Below are 23,034 nucleotides of genomic sequence, written 5' to 3' on the forward strand. Positions count from 1 at the left end.
CAGGCAGAGGGAGAGGGAGAAGAAGGCTCTCTGCCATGCAGGGCTGGATCCCAAGACCCAGGATCATGACCCAAGCAAAAGGCAGATGCTCAACTGACTGAGACACCCAGGCACCCTCTAATAAATTTTAATAGCAATATGTAATAGAGACTATCACAATATATCATTTTAATACTCTTCTGTTAATATTCTAATTACTTTTTTTCCTCATAAAGTTAGCATTTCTATCTATGGCCACATTATTTCTCTGTGAAGTGAATTTCAGACTTTATAATTCAGGTTGCAGAGAAAAGATACCCCTAAATGGAATTTACAGATTGTTGATAAATACTATTTCACTACAAATTCAAAGGAATACAGAGACAGGTATATGTTACTAACACTGAAGGAATGAAAGTATGGAGTGCCTTGAGTGGCCTTATCATCCAAAATCAGAAAAAAACTGAGTGAAAAAGCAAAGGAAAAATATTTTTAAGTTATTATAAATATATTGTCAAAATACACATTGACCACCAAAGGCAGAAACCATAAAGAAAAAAAGGAAAAATAACTACTGAAAATTTTAAATGTCTAAATGAATAAAGTTTAAAAACAGTAAATTTTGGGGTACCTGGCTCTGTGGGTTAAAGCTTCTGCCTTCAGCTTAGGTCATGATCCCAGGGTCCTGGGATCGAGCCCCGCATCGGGCTCTCTGCTCAGCTGGGAGCCTGTTTCCCTTCCTCTCTCTCTCTCTGCCTGCCTCTCTGCCTACCTGTGATCTCTGTCTGTCAAATAAATAAATAAAAATCTTTATAGAAAAAAATAAAAACAGTAAATTAAAAAAATATTTCACTGTATGTGAAATGCGCAGAGTAAAGAACTCTTATAAATAAATATTAATAAGCTGAACACTCCAAGGAAAAAAGTAATGATATGAACTGGCAATTCACAAAATAAATACAAATAGATCTCACCAATAATCAAAGATATGCAAACTCCAACGACAAAGCACAATTTTTCAGACTAAAGGATTCCTCTAGATTAACTGATACGATGGTACAGACCTATGCTAATTGATAGGAACCACTGCCCATGACACAGCAAATGCAATAAAGATGGTACTAAAGAGCATGTTGTATGACCCTCTTTCTAAAATACTTAAAAGCATCTCTGCATAGCAAAAAAAAAGGGGTATTCATCAAAATATTAAAAAAAAAAAAACCTGTCTCTAATTTTTATTTTCTTCACATTTTCCTACATTTTCCAACAACATATAATACTTTCGTAGAAAGAAATCATTTACTTCCATTTTAGGAGGAAAAAAATGGAATTCGTTTTTCTTGGACATAGTCCCAGCTGCCCCTTTCTACAGAAACAGTTTCAGTTTTTCTGAACCATCAGGGATTCCCCTGATCTCCAAATTGTTCATACGGTCATGCTCTACCAACAGGGCACCAACTGAGAGACAAAATTACTTGGTTTATTACATGGTTTTAGCAGAAAGAAACATCTTCTCTCTATAGTAGTATCCAAGACTTAGTGACCAGGTTAGCCCCATAGCAGTAGGAACCCCAGAAGGCACAGAATAACATGGTGATGAGTTTCCTGAGGCTTCTTTTTGCCTCCTATATAGCTCAGAGTGGGTGCTGAAGAAGCCACTACCTATAATGGATATAGACAAAAAAAAAAAAAAAAAAAAAAAAGAGAGAGAGAGAAAAGAAAAGAAAAAAGTCCCAAGAAAAGTCTGCTCTCTCTTGCTAAATAACTGAGAAAAGGTAGCCTAGCATTGATAGAAACAAGATGGGACTGGGGAGGGAGACAAACTATAAGAGACTCAATCTCAGGAAACAAACTGAGGGTTGCTAGGGGGTAGGGGAGGAGGGATGGGGTGGCTGGGTTATGGACACTGGGGAGGGTATGTGCTATGGTATGTGCTATGGTGATTGCTGTGAATTATGTAAGACTGATGATTCACAGACCTGTACCCCTGAAGCAAATAATACATTATATGTTAATTGAAAAAAAAAAAAACCACACCATTTTGGCAATAAAGGCCCTATTGTAGCAAAATTAAAAAAAAAAGGAGGAAAAAACCATAGGGCCCCAACCACTGTCAGCAAAGGCCAAGTGGGGAATTTAGATTTCCATCCTCACCTGGCACTACCCTTCTTTTCCACAATGTCAGTATAGACTGAGTGGAAAGCCCAGATTTCAATCCCTGCCCAGTATTAAGTACCCTTCTCCATTCCATCCAGAATGGTTTTAGGATTATACTATCCCTACTTGGTATAAAGAGTGAGTTTCAGGGCACCTTGGTGGCTCAGTCAGAAGCTGTTAAGTGTCTGACTCTTGGTTTGGCTCAGGTCACGATCTTAGGGGTCACGAAATTGAGCCCTACATCAGGCTCCACGCTCAGAGTAGTGTCTGTTTGAGATCCTCTCTCCCCCTCCCTCTGCCGTTGCACCTCCTTCTTGCACTCTAAAATAAATAAATACATCTTAAAGAGAGAGAGGGAGAGAGAGTCAGCATCTATATTCCCCTGCTTGTGTGGCTTCAGTGGAGAGCTGCTAAAATTTAAATAAGATGTAGTTTCATAACATAATTCTCAATATGTCCAGAATGCAACTGAAAAACATTTGTTATACCAAGACCCAAGAAATATCTTAACGTGGATGAGAAAAAAAAAGATGCCAACATGTCAGATAATTCTGAAGAGATAAGAATTTTAAAGCAGTCATCATGAATATGCTCCTATGACCAATTAAGAACACACCGGAAACAAAAGAGTAAGTTTAAGCATAAAAGATCGGATAAAATTGGGCACGTTCAGGATGGAATGGCTGTAGACTAGTAAGGAGAGAAAGAAGAAGGAAACAAAGTCAAATGGAAATATACAATAACCTCACGAAATGGGCTCAGTAGGAGAATGATGAGGAAAGAATGGATTTCAAAACACTATACCACAAGGGCACCTACCTGGCTCAGTCAGTAGAGCACAAAACTCTTGATCTCAGAGTTGTGAGTTCAAGCCTCACATTGGGCACAGAACCTTAAACAACAACAACAACACTACAATAGAAACCCAGTCTGAACAAGAGAGAAGAAAATAAACTGGGGGAAAAAAAATGTCTGAGACCTATAGGATTATGTAAAACAAAAAATCTAATATTCAAGGTCATCAGAATTCCAGAGAAGAGAGGGGAGGCTGAAAGTGTGGATGGCTCAGTTGGTTAAGCATCCGACTCTTGATTTTGGCTCCAGTTATGATTTCAGGGTCGTGAGATCAATCACTGTGTCAGACTCCATGCTCAGCAAGGAGTCTGCTTAGAATTCTTCCTCTCCCTCTGTCTCTGTCTCTGGCCCTCCCCACTCCCTTTCTCCCTGTCTAAATAAATCTTTTTTTTTTTAAGATTTTAATTTATTTATTTGAGAGAGAAAGAACATGAGTGGGGAGGAGGGGCAGAGGGAGAGGAAGAAGCAGGCTCTCCACTGAGAAGGAAACCTTATGGAGGTCTTAACCCAAGGAACCCTGGGATCATAACCCAAGTCAAAGGCAAATGCTTCACCAACTGAGCGCTAAAGTGAGTAAATCAAACAAACAAACAAACGAAAGAATTCCAGTAGAAAGAAAGCAGCTGGACTGGAAAAATATCTAGAAAACAGATAGCTGAAAAATATCCAAGTTTGGTAAAGATAAACATAAAGACTGAAGAAGCCGACCAAAGCTTAAAAAGGATAAATCTAAGAAATAATCTTGGATAGAGTAACAGTCATTCAAATGACAGTATTTTTCATCAGAAACTACAAAAACCAAAAGAAAATGGTACAACAGTTTTCAAGTGCTGAAAGAAAGGAACTGTCAATTCAGAATTCTAAGGAAAAGTCTGAAAAGATCTTTCAGAAATGAAGATGAAATCAAGATCTCATATGAAAAAAAAATAAATAAGAGAATTTGTTGCCAAGAGACCCACCCTGAAAGAAACACAAAAGAAGTTCTTCAGATACAGAAGAAAACTTTTATCAGGAATGAAGAAAGAAAAATAAAGTTTCCTAAATTATATATAATGTTTGAAGCACAAACTATAATATTGTCTGATGTGGGAGCACACAGCTAGCTCAGTCATAAAGCATCTGACTCTTGATCTCAGTCATGAGTTCAAACCCAACATTGGGCTTAGAGTTTACATCTAAAAAAAAAAAAAAAAGAAATTTCTAATATTGTCTGATGTGGTTCTCAATATTATGCAGAGAAAATATTTAAGTGAATTATGTTATAAAAGAAAAGGAGTAAAAAGATCTAAGTGGAAGTAAGACCTCCACACTTCACTCAAAGTAGTAAAATATTGGTACCAGTAGACTGAAAATCTGCAAATATATAAGACAGCATCTAGAGCAATCATGAGAAAATCTATATGAAGAGATACACTCAAAAACACTATAGATAAATCAAAAAGGAATTCTAAATAATATTCAAGTAATCCCTGGGAAGTCAGGAAAAAAAGAAGTAAAGGAATGAAAAACAAAAAAAAAACAATAAAAGAACAGACTTATGCTCTCATACCAACAATTACACTAAATGTAAATGAACTAAATATATCATTAAGAGATTGTCAGAACAGATAAAAAAACATGAACTATAAGAAACTTACTTCAAATATACTGATGATAATAATAAAGATTAGGCTGAAAGTTTAAATACTGAAAAATGCAAACAGTCATGTTCTATTATATGACAATACTAAACAAAAGAAAACAGAAGCAGCTCTATTAACATCTGATAAAGAAAATTACCAGAGATAAACATATCATATCATAAACATATCATATCATGGCTCATAAAAGGCATATTGTTTTGATAAAAAGGTCAATTTGCCAAAAGGACATAGCAATCCTAAATGTATCGGCACCAAACAACAGAATACAAGAAGCTTCAGAATACAAGAAGCAAAAACCATTAGAACTGAAAGTAGAAATACACAAATCCACAGTTACAGCTGGGATATTCAACAAATCCTCTCTCAATAACTGACATAACTATTAGAAAATTAGCACAAACTGAGAGGAGTTTAATGCCACCTCAAACAATGGATCTCAAGACAGCTTAGCAAGTTATATATCATAAATGACATGTAGTCTTGTTTATGATCTGTTAAACATAACTATTTGCTATTGTTGCTTTAATAACAAAAGAATTAACATGTTTACTAGGAGAAAAGACTGATGTTTATCAAGTAAAAACTGAAATACCCCTGTCAATCTGCCATCACTCCCCTGAGATCATTCCCCAGAATCTATATTCTTTAAGCGTGCACGCACACACACACACACGCATATGTGCTTATTTAAATATATATGCATATGTGAATAGTTATTATACATGTAACTATGAATATATGCACAGTTTTAATTTTATAAAAATTGGGATACCTCACATACTGTCTGCAACTTGCTTTTTTTGGTCCAGTGACATATATGGACATCATTCTTAGCTTGTAAGAAATATATAGAGCTATCTAAAGTATTAATAAAAATGTTCTCAGATAATCTCTTGTTTTTTGATAATACAAGTTCCTTTGAGTTACAAAGGTCTATTACACTCAGTATCTAGAAATATAACGGCCATCTGCTGTTATGCACCAGCGGAAAGAATAAAATTCTCCTTGAGCAAGATAACAACAGAGTTGAAAAGCTCTGAAAACAATAAAGGGACAAAAAACTCAAGTTTATCGATTGTGTTTTCTAATTTCTTTTTAATTTCTCAAGGAGAACTCCATAATCTACCTGGCATCATTAACTAAAGGTATGCTACCATTATGGGCAAAAAAGAAGGGGTGGGGACGCCTGGATGTCTCAGTGGGTTAAGCCTCTGCCTTCAGCTCAGGTCATTATCTCAGGGTGCTGGGATCCAGCATCTCATCGCACTCTCTGCTCAGCAGGGAGCCTGCTTGCCCCCCTCTCTCTCTGCCTGCCTCTCTGCCTACTTGTGATCACTGTCAAATAAATAAATAAAATCTTTAAAAAGGGGGGGGCCTGGGGAGGGGATTATGTTAATACAAGTATTTGTTTCCAAGAGTGAAATACTCACAGCTGTTTCTCCTTTTGGGAGACTTGTTTCTGCAGATTGTCGGATTTACTCTGACACTCTTGTAGATATTTCTTGTCTGCATCTTCAGCTTCCATTTGCGCCTTCTCTGCTTGCTGCAATCTGGTGTAATTCAAATCAACTTTGGGTAAAACTGAGGCTAGAACTAGGGTGTAAAAGGGTGAAGAAGACAAATAAAAGAAAAATGGGGAAATAGAAACATTTCTAAATGAAAACAAAGTTTGGGGGGAAACTCACAAACTCAAACGTGAAAGAGCCACACAATGTCTAGAAATTGTTTTGTGATTTTTTTTTCAATATAACATATAATATGCCCAGAATACTATCTTCAAATTTGTTTTATTTCTTGTTCATAATTAACAATGCAAAGCAATACAGTCTTTACCACTTACGTAGAGCAGAATGGATTAACTTTGAAAGTATAATGGGTGCGTTACTGCCTTTTTTACAAAACCATGTAAAACACAGTATTTATGACTACACTAGGTGAAGAAGCCACTTTGTTATTTATTATGTTAGGATGTGTATGCCAGGAATCAAGTGTGCTACAAGGCCAAGAGCAAAGACCTGAAATTATTTCGAACAGCAAAGTCCTCCCTATAGAATCTTTATGCATTTACTAAATTATGCCAAAAGCTGTGTGTGTGTGTGTGTGTGTGTGTGTGTGTGTGTGTGTGTGTGTGTGTTAAGATTCAAAAGAATATAGTACTAGTTGGCAACATTCTCTAGAGATCATTTTTGTTCATCGCTGATGTTTAAATATTACCTAAAAATGTGATTTCCATTTGTTCTGTTTTTGTTTGTAAGTCATTGATTCTCCCTGTGCTTAGCTCCACTCCCTGCCTCCCATCTAGGATTCCTTAGATTTAACTTCAATATTTTTTTAAGAAAGCATTTCCCACTTATTAAAGAGACATTAACTCCTTGTAGGGAATCTCAGGCAAAATCATCTATTCAACTAGTTGAAAACAGGGCCTCTTCTTTTCTTCCTAAAAACATGCCAGTGGGGCAACCTGACACATTTCAGAAGTATAAATGCCACTTCTGAGCAAGAGAGTAACATTCAAGTTATCTCTAAATCAAAATTTAATTTTAAAATATTAACATGGAGGGACAGGGGACCCAAGCATTTCTCTAAGATTGCAGAAACTAAAATAAAACTCAGAGTGAGGTAGGGCCTGAAGTTGTGCTATCATAGAAGAGGGCTAAGAGAAGTGGAAAACTGAGGTGCTAGAGCACAAAAGAATGGCCAATCTGCATTATAAACTATTTTAAGACATCAGTAAAAAATCAGTAAAGAAGCCATTAGGCAAGGAGTGGGCCAATGGGGAAAAAAATTGTGCCAACACACTGAAATCAAAGGGTCAACTTATTTTTAAACAATGTTTATATTTTCCATTAAAAAGTAGCTAAAAAGATAAAACTGCACTTGAAAATCCTGACCTCCAAAAGGCCAATACTCAAATCAGCCTTTGTGCACAAGGTTTGAGGAGTATGTTTTTGGAAATCCAAGTGCACCCACTCTGCTCTATGGCAGTGCATTACCACAGCAGCAGATCAAAAAGTGGAGAGGGTTCCTGATACCCTTTTCAAATACTTAATAGCATAAATTGTTTTCTATTTAATATATTATAAAATTGTTGAGTCTCTTTTAGTCTGTTTAAATACAAGTGGTTTTCAGAAAGATATATCTTTGACCAGCTTGTACTGGTCCTGAGTGTCACTGCTGGCATATTTCACCAATGACATTGCAATTGTCCTAGTTTGAGTTAACAAATCATTGTCACTTCATAATGGAATGGACAGAAATCAAAGACAGAAAAAGGTAATAAAGATGTCCAAAATGTAAAAATGGGGATAAAGAAAACAAAAAAGAAAAAAGAAGAAAGAGGATGTCAATAAAAGAATATTCATGTCAATAAAGCATTAATAGTTATGTTTTTCATAAGTAGATTCAAAGAAAGCAATGATAAGACATATGTTGACACCAACATGACAGGTCAATGGAAATACATTACATTTTCCAACAATAAAAGTGAAAAATGCCAATATAAAACAATTCAATTTAAATAAAATTATTTCTTGGTTTGGGTTGAAGGTCCTAGCTCAAAGAAACACAACTCAACTGCCAACTCAAAGCCTGATTTCAGATAAAGGGATGGTGAATGACAAAGAATATGACAATCAATATGCATGGAAATCAATCAGGGATAATTCCACCATAGATTCTGTTCGTTTTTCACTTTTTTAAAGTTTTTGTTTGTGTATTTGTTTTATGTAATAGATTGAATCACATGAAATTGCCAATATTAAATCTTTTTTAAAAAATCCACAAAATGGCAAATTCGAATGAAATCAGCCTAATATAAAGCAACTTGATTCCATGCAACAACCAAAACAAAAAAAGCAAAATTCTGCTGGGCTTAAAAAAAAAGTCCTAATCTAAATTTTCCTAATGGTTTTTGTGGCAGGTATCAGAGTTGAATAAAGAAAAGGAAGAAAAAAAAGGAAAAAGAGAAACTAAGACTGAAAATGCTGTACCTTTGCTCCAGTTGCCTCATGGCTGCAGTAATTTTATTGGTTTTTTCTTCTAGTCGGGCAATTATTTCATTTTTTTCTTTCAAGCCGTCTTCAGAACCCTATTTAGAAAAGAAAAAGAACCACTATAGTGGCTTTGATTTTTAAACCTAAATATTTCTAAGTTTTGTATACCATTTTACTATGGAATTTTTACTTTGAAATGAGTACAGCTAATTTGTAGATTAAAATACTACTATGATATAAAGCAGTAGAACTATCAGCCTTCAATTAAAATGGAATTTAAAAAAATACTGCCTTCAGTATTTCTGGAAGACAGCAGAATAAACTCTTGTAAATTATGCTATTTTTCAAATTAAATAAAAAACATTTAGCAATAAATCTACTTAAACAGTGATGTCACTTTATGAGAGAATTCATAACAATTATTATTGTAATGCTTTTTTTTTTCCAAGACTTTTTTATTAGAGAGAGAGAGCATGAACAGGGGAGAAGGGCAGAGGGAGAGAGAGAAGAAGACTCTTCACTGAGCAGGGAGCCCAATGTGGGGCTGGATCATGACCTGAGTGGGGATCTGGGATCACGACTTGAGTGGAAGGTAAACACTTAACTGACTGAGCCACCCAGATACCCCTATAGTAAAGCATTTCAGTCAAAATTAAATCTTTCTCAGGGCTCTTGCTAGCTCAGTAGGTAAAGCATGTGACTCCTGATCTTGGAGTTATAGATCTGAGCCCATGTTGGGTGTAGGGATTACTTAAAAAAATAAAATCTTTGGGGCGCCTGGGTGGCCCAGTGGGTTAAGCCTCTGCCTTCGGCTCAGGTCCTGATCTCAGGGTCCTGGGATAGAGCCCTGCATTGGGTTCTCTGCTCAGCAGGGAGCCTGCTTCCCCCTCTTTCTCTGCCTGCCTCTCTGCCTACTTGTGATCTCTGTCTGTCAAATAAATAAATAAAATCTTTAAAAAAAAAATAAAATAAAATCTTAAAAAAAAAAAATTAAAGGGGCACCTGGGTGGCTCAGTCAGTTAAGTGTCTGACATGATCAGGTCATGATCTTGGAGTCCTGGAGTCAGGGCCTGTGCTGGTCTCCACAGTCAGCAGAGGGTGTGCTTCTCCTTCTGCCTCTGCCTCTACCCCTCCCTTGAGCTTATGCTCTCTCTCAAATAAATAATAGCTTTTTAAGAAAAAATAAATCTTTCTCAGGACTGTAGTATACAAAAGAATTCACAAAAATGTCCTGCATATTTAGATTGACTTTTCCCAAAAGATTTAATCTTCATACTTAACACCTTTTGGTATTAAAAAAGAAATTCATATAAGTGATTTGCTTATTCTTTGATACCTATTCCATTGCTACACTTCTTAAGCTTCCATATAGAAAAAGAAGCTGCTGGTTTTTATTACTAGTATGGCACAGTTAAAAACCAAACCTTCATACAAAAAGTAATTTTCTTTTTCTTTTTTTTTAAGATTTTATTTATTTGACAGACAGAGACACAGCAAGAGAGAAAACAGAAGCAGGGGAGTGAGAGAGGGAGAAGCAGGCTCCCCGGTGAGCAGAGAGCCCGATGCGGGGCTCGATCCCAGGACCCCGGAATCATGACTTGAGCTGAAGGCAGATGCTTAACAACTCCCCAAAAGTCACATCCAATTTACATTAAACTCAAGAAATTCTAAGAATTTAAGAATGATCCTTACCTCCAAAATCTATAAAGAACTTATCAAACTTAATGCCCCCCCAAAATAATCCAGTTACAAAATGAACAGAAAACATGAATAGACACTTTTCTATGAACATATCCAGATGGCTAACAGACACATAAAAAGATGCTGAACATCATTCATCATCAGAAAATACAAATCAAAAGCACAATAAGGTACCACCTCACATCCGTCAAAACGGATAAAACTAACAACACAAGAAACAACAGGTGTTGGCGAGGATGCGGAGAAAGGGGAACCCCTTGCACTGTTGGTGGGAATGCAAACTGGTACAGCCACTCTGGAAAACAGTACGAGGTTCTTCAGAAAGTTAAAAATAGAACTACCCTACGATCCTGCAATTGCACTACTAGGTATTTACACAAAGAATACAAAAATACAGAGTTGAAGGGGGTACATGCACCCTGATGTTTATAACAGCATTATCAACAATGTATCAAACTATGGAAAGAGCCCAAATGTCTGCTGATCTATGAGTGAATAAAGATGTGGTGTATATATATGCATGTATGTGTGTGTATATATATAATGGAATATATGACTCAGCCATCAAAAAAGACATCTTGACATTTGCAAGAACATGGATGGAGCTACAGTGTACTATACTAAGTGGAATAAGTTAGAGAAAGACAAATACTGTATCATTTCACTCATATGTGTAATTTAAGAAACAAAACAGATAAACATATGGGAGGGGGTAAGAAATAAAGAGAGAAACCATAAGACACTCTTAATGACAGAGAACAAATGGAAGGTTGCTGGAGGGAGGTGGGTGCAGGATGGGCTAGAAGGGTGATGGGTATTAAGGAGGGCACTTGAGCACTGGATGTTGTATATAAGTGATGAATCACTGATTTCTACTCCACTGCAGGTTAATGCAACTAGAATTTAAATAAAAATTACAAAAAAAAAAAAGATCCTTACCTGCAACTTTTGATACATTTCTATGTTAATTGCTTTAACTTCCTCTAGTTGTTGCCGAAGGCCTATCAGAGTATCCTGCTTCTCATGGATATCTTTCTCCAACAACTTCATAGCAAGTTCAATTTCATGTTTCATACTAACTTGTACCGCTAGCTCGTTTTCCACATCCTGAAATTTCAACACATCCTCAATTCACATACCACTTCAGGATGTCAAAAGTCAGACACACGACAGTTAATGAGAACACAAAGAGTTTTTTAATCACTATGTAGACTAGTCTTTTTTTTCTTTTAATGGTTTCATGTCACTAGATATATATCTTTTTATTTTTTAAGGATTTTATTTTATTTATTTGTCAGAGAGAGAGCACAAGCAAGGACAGCAACAGGCAGAGGAAAAAGTAGGCTTCCTCCTGAGCAAGGAACCAGAAGAGAGACTCGACCCCAGATCATGATCTGACCCAAAGGCAGATACTTAACCAAAGAGCCACCCGAGTCCCCATTTTTTTTTTAAGATTTTATTTATTTATTTGACAGACAGAGATCAAAAGTAGGCAGAGAGGCAGGCAGAGAGAGAGAGGAGGAAGCAGGCTCCCCACAGAGCAGAAAGCCCGATGCGGGGCTCGATCCCAGGACCCTGAGATCATGACCTGAGCCAAAGGCAAAGGCTTTAACCCACTGAACCACCCAGGCGCACCACCCTCCCTTTTTTTTTTAAAGATTTTATTTATTCATTTGACAGAAGAGATCGCAAGTAGGCAGAGAGGCTGGCAGAGAGAGAAGAAGGAAAGCAGGCTCCGGCTGAGCAGAGAGCCTGATGTGGGGCTTGATCCCAGGACCCCGAGATCATGACCTGAACCAAAAGCAGAGGCTTTAACCCACTGAGCCACCCAGGCGCCCCTCCTTTTTTTTTTAAAGCCCGTAGACTACTCTTAAAAAAAATAAAAAAGTTCCACACAATTTTGCTATGAACCTATTTGAAAAAATAAAGTTTATTAATTTAAAAATTTTTTTAAAAGATACATAGACTACTCTTTGAGGTTTAAGCTCCACTAGAGGGAATCAACCAAGTCGTATAACAATAAAACACTAAATACTTTCAACTGTGTATTTTGTGAAAATAAAAGCATTTTCTAGATACTGTTAATTATCACTATTCTACTGGTTCAAAAATTAGGGGCACCTGGGTGGCTCCCCCTCTCACTCTCTGCCTGCCTCTCTGCCTACTTATGATCTCTGTCAAATAAATAAATTTTTTAAAAAAATTAAATATTTTTATGCCTCAAAACGTCAGGATTAATTTTCCTTAATCAAAGAAATAAAGTAGTCTGGGGGTGCCTTGCTGGCTCAGTTGGAAGAACACACACACAACTCTTGATCTTGGGGTCATGAGCTCTAGCCCCCACACTGGTATAGATATTACCTAAATAAATAAAACTTAAAAAAAAAACACACACACACACACACAAAAATAAAGTAGTCCATACAAGTGAAGGCCAAAGATAACTCAAAAACCCCACTTCACAGTTTTAATTTCTTCTCTTAAAGAATTTTACATTGGGGGTGGGGCGATGAGGTGACCTGATGATGGGCATGAAGGGGGGCATGTGATGTGCTGAGCACTGGGGGTTATATACTCCTGATGAATCACTGACCTCTACCTCTGAAACAAATAATAAACTACATGTTCAAGTGAAATTTTTTAAAAAAAGATTTTATATGACAGAGAGAGACACAGCGAGAGAGGGAACATAACCAGGGGGAGGGGGAGAAGGAGGAGGAGAAGCAGGCTGACTGCCAAGCAGGGAGCCCAATGCGGGGCTTGATCCCAGGACTCTGGGATCAGGACCTGAGCCGAAGGCAAATACTTAACTACTGAGCCACCCAGGAGCCCCTCAATTGAATTTAAATAGAACTAAATTAATTTTTTACATCAAAACAAAAAGAAGTTTCCTAATATTAAAAACAAACAGAAAAAGGGATGGAAAGGCTGGCAAGATGGAAAGTCTCTTCTTGATCTGGGTGGTGATTACACAGGTATTTATGTTATAACCCATTTTGCTGTAGGCATTAGATCAATTTGAGTTAAAAAAATTCGTTCATTTTTTAAAAGATTTTATTTATTTATTAATTTATTTCAGAGCAAGAGAAAGCGAGCGAGCGAGGATAAGCTGGGAAGGGGTCAGGGAGAGGGAGAGAGAGAATCCCAAGCAGACTCTGCACTGAGCACACAGCTCATTGCAGGGCTCCTTCACACCACCCTGAGATCACAACCTGCCCTAAAATCAAGAGTCTGACGCTCAACTGACTGAGTCACCCAGGTACCCCATCCATTTTTTTAGAAGTAACTTCTATGCCCAACATGGGGCTGGAAATTACCCCAAGATCAAGAGTTGTGTGCTCTACCAACTGAGCCAGCCAGGTAACCCCAAAATAAGTTAACTTTAAATATGATCTGGAGCGCCTGAGGGGCTCAGTCAGTTGACCGTCTGCCTTCAGTTGAGGTCATGATCTCAGGGTCCTGAGACCAAGCCCCTCGTCAGGCTCTCTGCTCAGTGGCAAGTCTGTTTCTCCCTCTCCCTCCTCTGTGACCTCTCGCTTTCACTCTCTCTCAAATAAATAAAATCTTTTAAAAAATTTTTTAATATCATTTTAGTCCTATTTGAATCTATCATTCTATTCAATTTTGGTTTTCTAATGCTGGTCACAATCATTCATTTCAGAGTTTAAAACCACTTTAAAAACACTTGATAAAATGAGAACGTAAAGAGTTTGAAGGGGTTGTAAGGGAGTGAGATTTCTATCCCACAGCAAGGAAGATAAGGCTGAAAAAGAGATTTTAAGGGGTGGCTGGGTGGCTCAGTCAGCTTAAGTGTCTGCTTTGGCTCAGGTCATGATCCCAGAGTCCTGGGATCAAGGTCCACATAGGGCTCCCTCCTCAGCAGAGAGTCTGCTTCTTCCTCTGCCCCTCACCCAACTTGTGCTCTCTCACTCTGTCTCTATCACATTAAAAAAAAAAGTCTTAAAGAATTTTTTTAAAAAGATTTTAAGTGATGCTTAAAGGTAAATTATGATGATGATGATGATTTTGCTAATGTGAACTACCTGTCTTAACTGAGATTCATCTCGAAGCTGCCTTCTGGCTTCGTTGTACATTTCATCCAGCCCCTGCCGAGAATGCTTATATGTCTGAAGCTCAGTTTCCACATCCACTTTGGTAACCTAGGAAGAAAACAACAAGCCTTTTACTGTATAATCACTACTATCAATACAGCACAGAAATAAATATCCAGTATATGCAAAAGTTCCCAAAAGCGGCAATTTCTGACACAAGACAGTCTGTTTGCAATTAGTCCATACGTACCTCCAGGTGCTGCTGTGTTTTCATTAAAATCAATTTATTTTCACTTCGTAATTGATGATTTTCTTCTTGGAGTTTAATGATATTATTTTTTGCTATTGCTAACTAAAGATTATGAAACAGGGACAAGAAAAAAGATTTTAAACATCTTTACTTATACTTGCTTTATGTTTGGTTATGTTCATTGCTATAAACAATAGAATATAAAAGCTTAAACTAGTCAAATGTCTCACATCTACAGAAGCTTTCATAAAAAAAACTGCTATTATCCTAAGATACTAATAAAAAAAAACTGAGCTCTTATTTCTAGCATTTCCTCTTTTTTTAAGCATTTCCTCTTATTAGTCAAAATATATGTTAAAACAAATCATGCATATCTGATTTAAATATGTTCTGAATACAAAGTGTCATGAAACAGTAAGACTGTAAAGTCCTGTATAAGGATAAAAAGATCTGTAAGAAGGCTGTGTATCATCACACATGTGATACAGACCTTCAGGATAATCAAATTGGAACACCCTCTGAAATAGAGAACACAGAGGGAACATCACAACTATGAGACATTTCTCACCATCAGAGTTAAACTAAGTGGCCTGGTTCTGAGGCCTATAGTGAAAAGAGGGATTCTAAGAAAGGAAAGCAAGCACCACCCCCAATGTTGGCTTGTAAATGAGTTTCTGAACATTTCATCAGGGATATAACTTGAACTTCGCAGTGCACCTAGGGCCAAAAAGAAGCACAAACTTGAGAGCAGCTCTAATGGTCCCAATGACCAGCAGACACATGACAAGATGCTCAATATCGCTCATCATTAGGGAAATGCAAGTTAGAACTACAATGAAAGACCACCCATCACAATAGCGAAAATCAAAAGCACAAGAAACAACAGGTATTGGCGAGGATGTGTGTGGGGGAAAGGAACCCTCAGTGCACTATTGGTGGAAATACAATCTGGTGCAATCACTGTGGAAAACAGTATAGAGTTTCCTCAAAAAATTAAAAATAGAACTACCCTGCAATCCAGTAATTGTACTACTGTATTTAACCCAAAATACAAAAGCACTAATTCAAAGAGACACATGCATCCCTGTCTACTGCAGCATTATTTACAACAGCCAAACTATGGCAGTGGCCCAAGCATTTATCGATAAATGAATGGATAAAGAAGATGAGGCATGTGGATGGAATGTTATTCAGCAATGAAAAAGAATGAAATCTTGCCATTTGGAACTACATGTATAGTGCTACAGAGTTTACTGCTAGGTGAAGTAAGTTAGTCTGAGAAAGACAAATACAGTATGATCTCACTCATATGTGGAATTTAAGAAAAAAATGAGCAGAGGTGCCTGGGTGGCTCAGTCAGTTGAGCACCTGCCTTCAGCTCAGGTCATGATCCCAGGGTCATGAGATCCAGCACCACACCAGGCTCTCCGCTCCATGGGGAGCCTGCCTCTCCCTCTGCCTCCCTCTTGTGAATAAATAAAATCTTAAAAAAAAAAAAAATGAGTAAAGGACAAAAAAAAAGAGAGAGAGAAACCAAGAAACAGATTCTTAACTTGTAAACGTATGGTCACCAGAGGGGAAATGGGTGGGGGATGGATGAAATAGGTGACAGGGATTAAATCATTATCATGATTAAAAAACAAAACAACGGTGTTGGGTGGCTCAGTGGGTTAAGCCTCTGCCATGATCTCAGGGTCCTGGTATCGAGCCCCAGATCAGGCTCTCTGCTCATCGGGGAGCCTGCTTCTCCCTCTCACTCTCTGCCTGCCTCTCTGCCTACTTGTGATCTCTGCCAAATAAATAAATAAAATCTTTTAAAAATAATAAAAATAAAAATAAAAAACAAAACAGAGGGAGCCTGGGTGGCTCAGTAGGTTAAGCCTCTGCCTTTGGCTCAGGTCACGATCTCAGGGTCCTGGGATGGAGCCCCGCATCAGGCTCTCTGCTCAGCAGGGAGTCTGCTTCCCCCCTCTCTCTCCCCCTGCCTCTCTACTTGTGATCTCTCTTTCTCTGTGTCAAATAAATAAAATCTTTAAAAAACAAAACAAAACAGAAACACTATCAAATGGTCCCAAACTATCAAAATAAAGATGCATCTGCCATCATGCAAATAATGATGTGCTCCCTGGTTTGAAAAAATTAGGCCAGTTCCAAAAGAAATAAGAATTTTAATTAACACAGAAAGTAGGGTTTAGAGCACTCGTGACAGATTTATTCCTCTAGCCTAAATAATTCTGAAAACAGAAAGCAGTAACTCTGTGGCTTGATAAGATTAAAAAAAAAAACTTATCTAAAGCAACTTTACAGACAGTATTACGGAGATCAATTTCTGGTCTGGGACCACTAGATAGCCGCTCTGACAACCCAAGAAACCAGAGCACTCGAGATGAGGTTGATCTGTGGTTGTGTGGAGAAGGATGGCCATGATCATACAGTGCTGCTGGTAAAGAAAAGTAATCGAATAGTGGAACAAGACGAACAGTATCATTTTAATGGGAATTTCTAACTATAGGTTATTCACTATCTAAATAGAGGTCACCCAGATTTTAAAAAGAGTATCACAGCTTATTTACAGAAGAGCTTCTGTAAGTATCATCTGTGGGGCTCATTTCTGGGAGTATTTCACACAATTCACAGATTTACCTGAGACTTTACCTGAGAAAATGAGGTTTTTCTAGACTTACAATCATCAATTATAAGTACATTGCAAGCATCCCATCATCATGATGGAAATGTGTGTGTGCACACACATACTTAGCGAATTCATACTTAAAATGGAAAAGGATCACAAATACTCGGTCTGTGTCAGGCAATTATCCACGGCCGGGTTACAATACCTCTTCAATCAGCTTAGTATTTGACTTTTCTAATGAGTCAACTCTTGAATGGAGACTGCTGACTGTGCTGCTGAAATTAACAAAGAAAAAACTCATTCAAATCACACAAATTCACAAAAGTCAGAAAAGGTATGTTATCTTGGACTCACCATGGTACCTAACAGGCACCAACTACCCTGAATTTTTGAGTGTGGGCAATTTCATTAAGTTGAATAACCAAATTTGGCTAGGAAAACAAAAAAGATTGAAGCTTTTGCTGTTCACTATTTTTTGCAGTCTTCTTAGGGTCCTTCTTACATTTAAATTGTAATACTTAGGAATGGAATCCACACAAACACTACCAAATATTGTTAAAATTTAATTTAAAATTATCTTTTAAAGGATGAACTTTAAATATCCACTCTATAATTAAGTGGCTTAATTAGCATTTACAGCGGTCTTCAACACAAGCCCCATTCGGTTTCCACTCACCACTTTCATAATCACTTAAAGCCTCTAAAGTCACCATAGTTTGGGACAATGTGAATATGAAATTCCCATCGGGTACCCGGTCAGCCTGCAGCTAAGCAAACACCCTGACTTTCAAAGATATAGTTAAAAGTCAGGTTAAGCCAAATGAACAACCTGGTTTTTTGCATAGTTACTTAAACTGATCAAGACTGGACATTACTGTATATTTTTTTCTGCATTTTTATAAATCTTAAAAAAAATTGTATTTCAAACTGTACAGTCACCAGAAGTACACAGCTATCAAAAATGCACACACTTCACTCGGCATCTCTAAGACTGGACATTACTGTATGTTTTATTTGTTTTTCAAGGCCTTGTTTCTACCATCTCAAGCTTTAATAACACAATATGCTCTTTACATTACAATTTAATAGATTTAAACAAATTTTATGCCAGCCTCAGAAATAAATATTGGCATTTTAGTTTAACAGGTGAAACAAGAAACATATTTTTTCATTCATATTAAATCATTTTTAAATACAATCATTCTTAGGGAAACAACTTGAGCTTTTCACAAACAGCAAGAGGGTATCTGGATGGTGAGACATTAACAGATGTGGGACTAAGAGACAGAGGACCAAAGTTAAGAGTCCCTGCTTTTCTACTTTCTGTGTCACCTTGAAAGCTTTAAGATCTTTCTGAGCTTCAGTTTCCTTGTCTTTAAATCAGACAATAATATCTGTCCTGCCTTTATGTGAGAATCAATAAAACATTAATCAAAAAAGTACTTTTGTTTTTTTTTTTTTTTTTTTTAAAGATTTTATTTATTTATTTGACAGAGAGAGATCACAAGTAGGCAGAGAGAGAGAGGAGGAAGCAGGCTCCCTGCTGAGCAGAGAGCCCAATGCGGGGCTCGATCCCAGGACCCTGAGATCATGACCTGAGCCGAAGGCAGCGGCTTAACCCACTGAGCCACCCAGGCGCCCCAAAAAAGTACTTTTGAAAATAAACCCTCAAGAGTTTTCTTTGAATGAGGGCTAATATGTGAGTTCCAATTTTTTCTTCATCTGTTTTCTATATTTTTTAAAATACTCTTAAGTATACAAAAACATTCCAACTGGAAAAACAATGAAACATTTTTAAATTCGTAGAATGTACAAAAGTAAGTCACTAGTACTGCTATAAATGAGTTAATATGCATAATTTAAAAGAGAATGAGAAAACTCCTTGAACCAAACTGAACAGATTCTAAGATAAACTGTTGAGTAAAACAGTGAACTACAGAAGAGTATAAAAATTATGTAAAAAAACCGACGGGAAGGTGAGAACTTCAAGAAAATATATATATATTCTTGTCTATTTGTATGAAATATCTCTGGAGGCATACATAAGAACCTATTAATTATTCCCAAAGAGGGAAACCAGATGGTTGGATCAGGGAAGAGGGAGGATTTTTTTTTCATGTTCCTATTGAAGTTTTGAAGTTTAAACTATGTGAATATGGGGCACCTGGGTGGCTCAGTGGGTTAAGCCGCTGCCTTCGGCTCAGGTCATGGTCTCGGGGTCCTTGGATCGAGTCCCACATCGGGCTCTCTGCTCAGCAGGGAACCTGCTTCCCTCTCTCTCTCTCTCTCTCTCTCTCTGCCAGCCTCTCTACCCACCTGTGATCTCTCTCTGTCAAATAAATAAATAAAATATTAAAAAAAAAAAAAAAACTATGTGAATATATTACCTGTTGCCAAAAGTGAATAAAGCTTTAACAGTAAGTAAATAAGCAATACTAAGTTGCATTTGGAAATATAATCTCAGAATTACAAATTATAAAATACACATAGATACACATATATTTCCTATGATATCTTTTATTAAAACTCCACTTTTAGAAAAAAGACAATGACACAACATAGTTCCTATCTCTCCAAGTTCAGAGAAAGCAAGAGTTACAGCTTCTTAGTTTCTCTAAAATGGAAAGTGTTTAATTGTATTTCTGACTATTGAATTAAACTTAGAAAATCAGAGAAGTACATAGAATAAAAGAGAAATTATCCATAATCCCATCACTCAGAGACAGCCATTTTTGCTAATTATTTATTTTAATTAATGGAACAGTCCATTTCTAACTATGTAGCAAATATTATTCACTATACCTGTGCTATCTAGTCCAACTAAAACGTACTATAACTGTAAAATATACATTGGATTATGAAGACAATACAAAGAAAGAACACAAAATACCTCATGAACAATTTTTATATTGATTAATGTTGAAATGATAAGATTTTGGGTATACTGGGTTGAATAAAATGTATTTTTAAATTAATTTCATGTTTTTTACCTTTTTAATGTGTCTACTAAAAATTTTACATTATCTATATGACTCACATTTTATTTCTATTAGAGCTGCACGTACTATTTTAGACATAGATCTCAGAAATTCTCCCAAGTATTCACTGACAGCTTCAATGCCAGTTGACACGATAAGGCAAAAACTCCCACCATGGGAGGCGACAGCCACATTTATATATGAAGCTCTCTGAAGTAGGAAAAATGAATCTGTGAACTATGAAAATGACATAAACTTCCACCCTACCTAGTCTGTTCTTCTCAAGGATAAAGAGATAAACTTGAAATTCCGTCTTTATCTTTTTTTTTTTAAAGATTTTATTTATTTATTTGACAGACAGAGATCACAAGGAGGCAGAGAGACAGGCAGAGAGAGAGAGGAGGAAGCAGGCTCCCTGCTGAGCAGAGAGCCCGATGCGGAGCTCGATCCCAGGACCCTGGGATCATGACCTGAGCCGAAGGCAGAGGCTTTAACCCACTGAGCCACCCAGCCGCCCCCCATCTTTATCTTTTTGACCCCTCCCCCAGAAATTCTGTTTTTAAGTTCTCCAAATGTTCTATTTGAAAATCTGACTCTTAGGATACCTGGGTGGCTCAGTCAGTTAAGAGGCTACCTTCTGCCCAGGTTATGACCCCAGGGTCAAGACCCACATCAGGCTTCCTGCTCAGCAGGGAGTCTGCTTCTCTTTCTGCTATTTCCCCATGCTTGCGCTCTCTCTACTCTCTCTCTCTCTCAGATAAAAAAAAAAAATCTTAAAATATAAAATATAAAGTCTGCTCTCCTTTTTTGGAAATGAATTATCTCCAATAATTCTCTGTATTCTTAAACTCCATTCTCTACTCCCTCAACACTTTCTCAAAGATGTTGGTAGGAACAGGACAAAGCAGACCTGAAAATGGTGAAGAAAACCTCTAAAACAATAGTCAAAAATATCCAAGTATCCATAATACTTACTTCAGTTGTCTATTTAATTCTTCAACATAATTCTTCTGGTCTAATATGGCAGCAATTTGAACATTCCTAAAGAGGGGGAAAGGAAGCTTTGCGTCAGATGGAAAGATGTTTACTGGCTGACCAAAAAAATGTCTACATCACCTAAAATTGCCATAATGACAAAAAATACTATCTTGCCTTTAGAATAAAATTCAAGCATCTTTTTAATAATGTAGCAGTAGGCTGTGTACTAATTATATAACCTTTGTTAAGTCTAATATTAGCAAGTAAAACCATTAAAAAGTATATTTAAGAATTCTTGGGGCACCAGGGTGCCTCAGTGGATTAAACCTCTCCCTTCAGCTTAGGTCAGGGTCTTGGGATTCTGGGATCGAGCCCCGCATCGTAAGAAGCTTTCATCTCTTTTATCACAAAAAAACCCCAGCAATTAAAATGGATCTTAGGAACTACAAGTCTGACCACAAACCATACTAAAGCCACCTCCTTCTGTGTGATTTTGTTTTATAAAACTTGTATATTTAAGCGAAATAAAACAAGTAAAACAAAACATTTGTGAGTCTAAAACGAAACAAAGATTTTTGCTTTGTAGAACTTGTATATGGAAGCGAAATTAAACAAAGCAGGAACTACACACAAAATAAGGAAATAAAAACTACACTGTCCAAAAAAAAAAAAAGAAAAAAAAAACAAGCAAAAAGACCCAGAAAACTACATTATCAATAGATGGACCTCATGGTGATTTGTAAAGAGCTGCATAAAACATACAACATGAGAAATAACTTACAAAACATACCTTTCTTTATTTCCAATATCTTCTTCATTCTTTAAATACATGGAAAAATCAATCACTCCAACCTAAAGTAAATCATGTTAATTTTAGTTAAAGGGGGAAAATATTAGAAGTATATTTCACATGCAACTGAATTTCATTTTTAATTTTTCTTTAGTGTTTAACAGCATTGTTTACAACTGGATCCAAGAGGAACAGGGCAAACTAAAAACACTCTGCATTTGGTACAAGTCACTTTCACTTACTTGTGAGTCTAAATCTTCTCCCTTTACACACAGGTTAGCATCTATCACATTCAGGCCAACCAGCAGCCCAACAATTACTGCTCCTTCTTCTTCCATCATTAGTGCATGATACTCATAAAATTCACTGTGGGAATTAAAATAAAAACCTTAAAATAAAAATTTAAGCACCAAATTTTAAAATCTCAGCCCCATAATATAAACATGGAACCCATTCAAATTTGGTCTCTTCAAAATAGCCTTTCTATACATGAGTAACTCGAACATTTTGAAATGTTCATGTCCATGTAAACACAGTAAAAGAATGGGACTGAAGGAGAGGAAAGAGGAAAAGGAATTTTGAGAGAAAAGAGAAGAGAAGCAAAGAGATATAGATCAAAAGAAAAAGAGACATCACTGAGGCCTAGACTATCTGGGACTCTCAGAAGACACAGTAACTGTTACTGATTTGATTATAAAACTTTTTATTAGAGTTGACTTTTTAATTCTAGGATTTATTAAGAATCTTGAGATGAAGACTAAGGTAGGTAATGAATATATGAAACATTCCAAAACCCATGTTCAAATCAGTGTAGTTGATATGTATATTCCAAGTATTCTTAATAATCATCACTTAAGGATACTTATGGATATCTACATTCTAAAAAATGTTTAAACAAGAGACTTAGGAAAGAAACAGAGAAGACTTGACAATTATGTATTCATGGAACTAATTATCACTGTCTCATGCCTTCCTCAAGAAGTCCCATGTACTGTTTAGTCACTTTAATTGAGCTTCAAAATATTAC

The 23,034-nt window shown here is 36.8% G+C and overlaps 1 protein-coding gene across 8 annotated transcripts in view; it reads right to left on the reverse strand.

The window, feature by feature from the left end:
* Window positions 1-23,034, reverse strand: part of RUFY2 (RUN and FYVE domain containing 2) — a 56,775-nt gene that overhangs the window by 20,330 nt on the left and 13,411 nt on the right. For 5 of the 8 annotated variants that reach the window (XM_082714792.1, XM_082714787.1, XM_082714788.1 and 2 more), the window contains 9 exons: window positions 22,250-22,373; window positions 22,008-22,069; window positions 21,215-21,280; window positions 17,467-17,536; window positions 14,630-14,731; window positions 14,371-14,487; window positions 11,267-11,434; window positions 8,624-8,721; window positions 6,065-6,184 (listed from right to left, as the gene is read on the reverse strand). In XM_082714792.1, the coding sequence (XP_082570918.1) occupies window positions 6,065-6,184; window positions 8,624-8,721; window positions 11,267-11,434; window positions 14,371-14,487; window positions 14,630-14,731; window positions 17,467-17,536; window positions 21,215-21,280; window positions 22,008-22,069; window positions 22,250-22,373 (927 nt within the window). Of the gene's footprint in view, window positions 1-6,064; window positions 6,185-6,402; window positions 7,869-8,623; window positions 8,722-11,266; window positions 11,435-14,370; window positions 14,488-14,629; window positions 14,732-17,466; window positions 17,537-21,214; window positions 21,281-22,007; window positions 22,070-22,249; window positions 22,374-23,034 lie in introns of those variants that run through there. The other 3 variants (XM_082714789.1, XM_082714794.1, XM_082714791.1) reach the window with 3 other exon arrangements.

Source organism: Mustela nivalis (genome assembly GCF_964662115.1).
Source record: "Mustela nivalis genome assembly, chromosome: 2".
Classification (NCBI taxonomy): Eukaryota; Metazoa; Chordata; class Mammalia; order Carnivora; family Mustelidae; genus Mustela; species Mustela nivalis.